The sequence below is a fragment of the Anser brachyrhynchus genome (genome assembly GCF_964034855.1).
Source record: "Anser brachyrhynchus genome assembly, chromosome: 12".
Lineage (NCBI taxonomy): Eukaryota > Metazoa > Chordata > Aves > Anseriformes > Anatidae > Anser > Anser brachyrhynchus.
In genome coordinates this window covers 81,686-88,920 of record NC_137707.1, presented here as the reverse complement: position 1 = coordinate 88,920, position 7,235 = coordinate 81,686, and the positions used below count along the sequence as shown (strand labels likewise).

At 46.2% G+C, this 7,235-nt stretch overlaps 1 protein-coding gene across 1 annotated transcript; it reads left to right on the top strand.

The window, feature by feature from the left end:
- The first annotated feature begins 125 nt into the window (after positions 1–125).
- On the top strand, positions 126–6,725 carry LOC308176541 (uncharacterized protein). Its single transcript, XM_080552426.1, has 5 exons — positions 126–281; positions 458–608; positions 4,687–4,709; positions 5,361–5,593; positions 6,518–6,725. The coding sequence occupies exons 1-4, from the start codon at positions 142–144 to the stop codon at positions 5,392–5,394; spliced, it is 348 nt and encodes a 115-aa protein (XP_080408552.1). The 5' UTR covers positions 126–141; the 3' UTR covers positions 5,395–5,593; positions 6,518–6,725.
- The last annotated feature ends 510 nt before the right edge of the window (positions 6,726–7,235 follow it).

The following is a 7,235-nucleotide window of genomic DNA, read 5'->3' as shown; positions in this document are numbered from 1 at the left end:
GCGGCGCCGCGCCGGAGCGGAGCGGACCGGGCGTGCGGCGGGATCTGCACTGCGCGGGGCTTCGGAGGGCTGGGGGGGAGGGGGGCGAAGCGGCGCGGGGGGGGCGGTTGCGTGCGCTTGGCTGACTCCCCTCTGCGTCGGATGGACTGCTCCGTCCCGCGGCATGCTGGGAGCTGTAGTTCTGTGGTGCGCGGCCGGTCTTTCCCCGAGCCGGGGCCGGGGCCGGGCCGTGCGCGCCGGGAGGCGCAGGTTGCCGCTGGCTGCGAGCGCGGCTGCCGGCGGTGAGGCGAACGAGAGCCTTCGGGGTCGCTTCCCCGGAGCGTCGGGCCGGGAGGGGTGGGGGCTGCGGCGGCCGGGCGCGGGTCCTCGCTGCGCTCGATCGTCGGGCTGCGCCTCGGAGGTTTTCCTCCCCCCGCGTGCTGACGGCCGGCTCTCTCCTTTCCCTGCGGCTCACCAGGGCAGAAGCAGCTCCCCGCCGCTGGGACCCCCGCGGGGTTTGTCGCCGAGCGAAGGTGGCGCAGCAGCTGAAGGGAGGAAAGCTGCAGCTGGCGTGCTGCAGTCGCAGGTTTCCCAGGAGAAAGAGCAGCCCGTCTGTCCCAGCTGTCCGGGTAAGTTGTAGCGACCTCCGGGTGAAATCCAGGTGTGCTCTAGTAATTTTCCTGCACCTCAGGCTCAAAGGCCTGATTGAATTTGCAGAACTGTGAACAGATGAACAGATTGGAGGATTTTTTTTTTTTTTGGAAGGAGGCAGTCCCTAAACCGATGCAGTCTAACTGCATCTAAGATGTAGGTTGTTACTTCCATAAGCTATAAAGGAACTTTACATGTTTTTTAAATGGAGTCTCATGTGCGTGCGTTTGGCTTGTCCTGATGGCTGGTGTAGGTGATTGCTCACATGACCAAAAACTCCTTGTGCTGATGTTGGATCTGCCCGTTGGTAAAGGACCGCATGTTCAGCTTTTTTTCCTTACCGTGTCGTAGTTATTTTATTATTATTTTTTTCTGAAAGAAAGGGCAGATTTTTCATTGGTTTCTCTGTGAGCATATCGAACCAGATTGCAGTAAATACACGTAAGCGAGTAGGCTGTAGCACGTACTGGTCAGTATCAGAGTACTACTCTGCTAGCAGAGGAGAGCCAGATGAAGATGTTCAGGGTAAGGGCTTGTTCTGCCTCAAGTTGAATGGAAAGATGCTGAAGTTGAGCATCCTGGGGAATGTTTGTAGGACTATTTTTAGACGACGAAAGTTCAAATGGCTGTCGATGAAGGGGATTTTGTTGGCTCTTTTAGACAGCTATTCCTACCGAAGATCCCATTGGTTACAAAAGGTGGTAACCTTGCAGTTTCTACGGTCTGTAGCAAAATAAACTGGCAGATGAATAAATGAGCAGGCACAAATACATGTGACTCTATAGCCATGTTGTGGTTTAACGTAGCTGGCAGCTAAGCACCACATAGCCGTTGGCTTGTCCTCCCCTCTCCCTCTCTGGGATGGGGGAGAGAAATGGGAAAGTGAAGCCTGAGGGTTGAGATAAAGACAGCTTATAAAAACAGGAAAATAATAATAATAATGATAATAGTACTACTAATAATAATGTGCACAAACAAGTGATGCGCAATGCAATTGCTCACCACCTGCTGACCGATGCCCAGCCTATCCGCAAGCAGCTGGTCCCCCCAGTCCTGCTAGCCACCCCTATATATTGTTTAGCATGACGCCAGATGGTATGGAATACCCCTTTGGCCAGTTTGGGTCAGCTGCCCTGGGTCTATCCCCTCCCAGCTCCTGCTGCACCCCCAGCCTGCCCACTGGCAGGACAGAATGAGAAGCTAGAAAGTCCTTGGCCTGGTGTAAACACTGCTCTGCAACAATTAAAACATCAGCATGTTATCAACACTTTTCTCAGCCTAATCCAAAACATAGCACCCTACCAGCTACTAGGAGGAAAATTAACTCTATATTAGCTGAAACCAGGACAAGGTGAGGTTAAATAACCTGCAGTTTCTTCTGTTTTATCTTTCAAAGAATGTTCTTGCCGAGCGCCTGAGCTTTTTGCTCACCTTACCGAGGAAAGGAATGGCTGTGCTTCTTCCCCCCTCATCCCTATTTTTTTTCCTCTTCTCCCTTGATGACAGGGACTTGAAATGTTTTTCTCAGATGTCCATGTGAAAGTTTTAAAGAATGCTAATGGTGAACACTGACAGAATTGGGTGACTTTTTAAAGGTGGAGGGTAAAGAACGTGGAAATTCCTAGTACGTTAATGTTACTTTGTTAACAAAACTGATGTAATAGCCACTTGCTGTTTCTGTTTTTTTGGTTTGGCTTGGTTTTCCTTTCAGTAGTCTCCCGAAAGGCTTTTGTTGACAAAACTTTGGTCTGCTTCAGCTTTAAGAATTACCCTAGAAATAATGAACAAGTGCTTGCAGGGCTTTCCAGAATGCTAATTGTAGTCAGTCAAGAATGACTTGGGAGGCAATTCCTTTCACGTAATCGTAGAGTGGTTTGGGTTGGAAGGGACGCTTAAAGATAATCTAGTCCATCCCCCCTGCCTCGATCAGTGGCGTCTTGCACTAGGTCAGGTTGCTCAAAGCCCCATCCAGCCCAGCTTTGAGTACCTCCAGTAATGAGGCCTCTACAACTTCTCTGGGCAGCCTGTTTCAGTGTCTTACTACCCTCATTGAGAAGAACTTCTTCCTTTTGTTCAATCTAAATCTATCTTCCTTCAGTTTAAAACTTGTCTTGCCTTGTCGCTACAGGCCCTGGTAACAAGTCCTTGCCTGTCTCTTTTGTAAGTCCACTATACGTGTTTAAAGGTAGTAATGAGGTCTCCCCAGAGCCTTCTCTTCTCCGGGCTGAAGTGTGACACAGCCCTTCTCCTGGTGCTGGCTTGCAGGTCAGTGCCAAGCTACCGGAAGGAGGTTTTTATGTACTTTGCTACTTCCTTCAAAGGGAAGTTGAAGTACAGACGAGCTGACTGAGAACACTCCAAAGTGGTAGACGCGAGACGTTTTGTAGGACGCCAGCTCTTTTCCTCTGTGAGCGGAAGGAAAGCTTGTTCGGGCACAGGTATCTATCACAGAGTGATGCAGCTCTCGTTACCACTTCTGCTGACTCCTGAAGTGTTCCTGTGCGCTGGTCTGATATCCCTGCCCATCTGTGGCAGAAGAGTTTGTCCCTCAGATTGCAGAAGCAGCATTGTGGAATTTAGGTTTTGGAATGTATTGAGATTGTACTCCTGAAATCTGATCTATTTCAAGATACTACCTATCCTTTCAAACCTTGCTTCTCTGAAATCCAAGTCATTGTCATTACCCCAGAAATACCGAAGGGAGAAATGCTCCATTGAGCAAATTATCAGAAAGACAGAATCAATTTAGGCAAGCCTCTCTCCCGTGAAATTTGTGGATTCCTTAAACTGGCCTGGCAGGAATATTTGAAGTAAATACTATCCAAGAAAAAATTATTCTCACGTGTCCCCTCAAGACTAGGAGATGGTTACCCAGCAAAATGCTTGCTCGAGGCACGGGCTCAACAGCTGATTAAATAATTGGAGTGTGTGGGATAAAATACTGCAGACGGCACAGTCCACGCGTTTGGTTGTTTAATGCCACTGAGATATGCTTTTATAGCAGAAATGTGTCAGAATTAACAGTAATACAAGGAAACGATGCAAACCTGGAGGTAGGCAGTGAGCTTTGTGAGCAGGGAGTGCTGGTGTGGCCCTGTTCCTCTGACTACACCTGTGCGAATCAAGTAGGGGAAGTGAGTATGGATGTGGTATTTCAGCCCTTTCAGGGAGCTGAACGTCACCTGAAAAGATGACGACATCCCTGCCCTGAAGGACCTGCCCACCACAGTCTGTAGCATTGTGTGCATTTGTAGATTGCTGGGCCTGAGAGTAGGGGACTATGGGATGTTGGGGCTGGGATTTGATTTGGGGATTCCCCCCAGCCCCACAAGCTTAGCTTTTAAGTTAAAGCTTGGAAATAGAAGAGGGAGTGAGGGAAGAAAAAAGCAAAGCCTTACAGAGCCTCAGCTCCATTGAGGAACGAATAACAGTCTGTCTGCTTCTGGAAGAACTTCCCACTGCTGAGGATAGATGGGGTGGACCCCAAAAACTAGATGGGATTCTGTGTGAGCTGGTGATACTGCCAGCAGGACTCCATAGCTGACGAGAGACATTATTTGTTTTGATGTCCGTCACAATGAAAAATGCTTGTTTCATCCAACTTGGGGAAGTAGTATCAAACTCACAGACAAACAATATTAGTAAGACTCTATTATACAGTCATTGTGAAAGTTTAGCATAGCGAAGAAACTGTGTGTATAAGGTGAAAAATGGAGTCATACCTCCGAGAAGTCCCAGTTTGTGGTCTTTAATCTTTTTTCTTGTTTTTTTTTTGGGGGGGGGGGGAGGGGAGGGAAGGGGGGTAATGAGGGAGAGAGACGAACATTACCCAAAAAGGTGACAAAATCCGTGCCTAAAAAGCTCACCTGCTACAGCTTTTATAAATGATCTTTGCGCTGCAAGTTTCAGTTTTCATGAAGCCAAATTGACATAAATCTGAAAATTTCCATGGGTTTAAAACAACGCTTACTGAAATATTCTTGTCATTCACAGTAATAATGGAGTGAGTGAACTTGTTCCGCATAGTGACCTTACTTTATTTTTTTTGTATTCCAGCAAACCTGTGCAATCCCAGGAGTGTAAGTACAGTCTTGAGTAGCATTGTCATTCTGCCCCACCACTCTGATATCTAACAAGGTAATACTTTCTGGATGTTGTCTACAAATTCTTTCCTTTCTTATGTAAGAGGTAGATGCATGTATTGCCTAGTTTGTCATAGATTGTTGCTGAAGTACTGTTTTATTTGTATTTGTGAAGACAGCAGAATCAAAGATAGCAGCTCGGCGACTTCCACCGAGATGGTCATTAAGATAAAACAGTGAAGTTTCTAGCATATATTAAAAAGCCTGGAGGAGTTAGCATAGCTTGCAGGAAATTGTGCTGGAAAGAGATGATATTTGACAGCAAACATGAAAATGTTGTCTTTTTACCAAGAATGATGAGAACTGCTGCGTCCGCCCTGTGTTTGGATGGGTAAGTGGGGTGAGTGAGTTAAGAGGAGCTGAGCATAGAGTTTGTGGCGGAATTGAGAAACGAATGAGATAATTTAACCTCTTTTCCGTGCATGTCTTTTTTTTTAAATCCCATACTTTTGTTATTATCAAGAATTTTTAATGTAACTCTCTATTTTAACTGGTTTGGTTTTGTGGATAGCAGCTAACTATAGAAAGAACTAAGATCCTGAAGTGTCCTTGGAGCCGCTAACTCTACTTCTTTATCTCTTCCCTAAGAAGACGTCCTGGATTTAAAGACGGTGTGTATTAAATGAAGTATGAGAAGAAACAGCTTCTTCGGACACTGGCGCTCCTCTTCTTCAGCTCGTGCAGAAGGCTGACAGCCTGTCTCACTCTTGTCAGTGCTATCCCACCAGCTCCTGTAGGAGCTCAGCACCGCGTTTGGCCTGTTGCGATCTTCCCGCTCCCCTCATTTCTGTGCTGCAACGCCACCATGCACGAGAAGTCAGGTAGGATCTGAAGACCTTTGAAATTGCTAAAGAATCAAACCTCAGCTGTCAGTTTTAGCCCATTGTATTCCAGACGTTTGCTTTGCTGGATGATAGTTTCGTTTTTGATTTTGTAATACGTTCTTTGTAGAGGTTATTTTAAGCAGACAAGTAGGTAGCCTCCTTCTTTCGGTGGATTTGTGCAGGTTTTAGCTGAGCTTTGCACATCTGAGCGATTGCCCAGTGGCTGTTCTGGTCTTGACGCGTCCCTAAAACCTTTGTCCGCCTCGCCCCTCCTCTTTGTGTATTAAGATGCGTGTTTGCGTAAAAATTATGTACACCGTGCATAAGCCCCCCAGTGGTTATGGGGCATTTTCAGCATTTCACAGATAAGACTCTGTGTTTACTTAATCACTTAGGCATAGTCCTGGCTTTCAGCGTAGGCATAGCTAATGATTGTTATTCAAGTGGTTATGAAGTTCCCAACGTTTGTTTGTTTATATATATATATATATGTAGAGAGAGAGAGAGATACATACACATATGTATATGTATGTATATACATAAATGAAACTGAGTCTGTGGAGTAAAAGACTTGTCTGCTTGCTGTATATACTCACGTATCAGCAGACTCATACGCAAGCTGATCCAAACTGGGTGCCAAGCTGTGCCTTTTTTGTCGCATGGAATATGCAATCTGTGCACCTCAGGTGTACCTTGTCTATTAACTATCTCTTACATCGTGCTACCCCATTAATATCAGTGGATGTACCCAGCACCACCTTGGGGCTACATAGAATGTGGAAATTTCTAGTATGTTAATGTTACTCTGTTAACAAAACTGACGTACTAGCTGCATGCTGTTTCTATTTTTTTGTTTTTCTTTTCAGTAGCCTCCCCAAAAGTTTTTGTGGACATGTTGTGTATCTTTTCTTGTTCTTCCAGGATTCACTTGGCAGGGAAGACAACCATGGAATCCAAGGGCTGTGGACAACCATCTACCAGATGGTTGTTGAAGATGCCTTCGGTCACGTCATTTGTCCTTTTAGCTCGCCCTTTCCTTTATCTTGAGTTGAATTTTTGTGCAGCGCTATGTTTGCAGTGGTAACACTGCTGCTGAGGTGTTTTCGATTAAAAACGATCTTAACTGTAATAGTGAATTCACTGAGTGTGGCTTTGTATAACGACTTCCACGACCATAACATTTTTCTCCTTTGTCACAGATAGGAGGAAAACTCTTTAGAGAGAGATGGAGAAGGAATTAATTATACCTCTGCCTCATCCCATGAGACCAGAAGACGTGTAGTAACTGTAAGCTGCGATTCTCAGGAGACATACTAAGCATCTCTGGTTCCTTCTCGGCCTGCCCCCCTAAGGCCTTAGGGATGAGAAATCTTAGGCTTAATGTTTTTCTCTATGAAATACTGTCGTGTTAAGGGGCGTAGCTGACTAACTGTTACGGGTCTGGTCGGATTCGGGGTACTGAACTACCACGGTCACGGATTCACCAATAACGTAGCACACCCTCGCTCTAGTTGTGTTCAATGAGAACTGTCACAGCTAGGAACAATGCAACGAAGGGCAGTTTATTACAGCAACAGGGACACAGGTTCTTTGGAATTGCCGGCGATAAATTCACTGTCTGCAAAAGCAAGCGAGCACG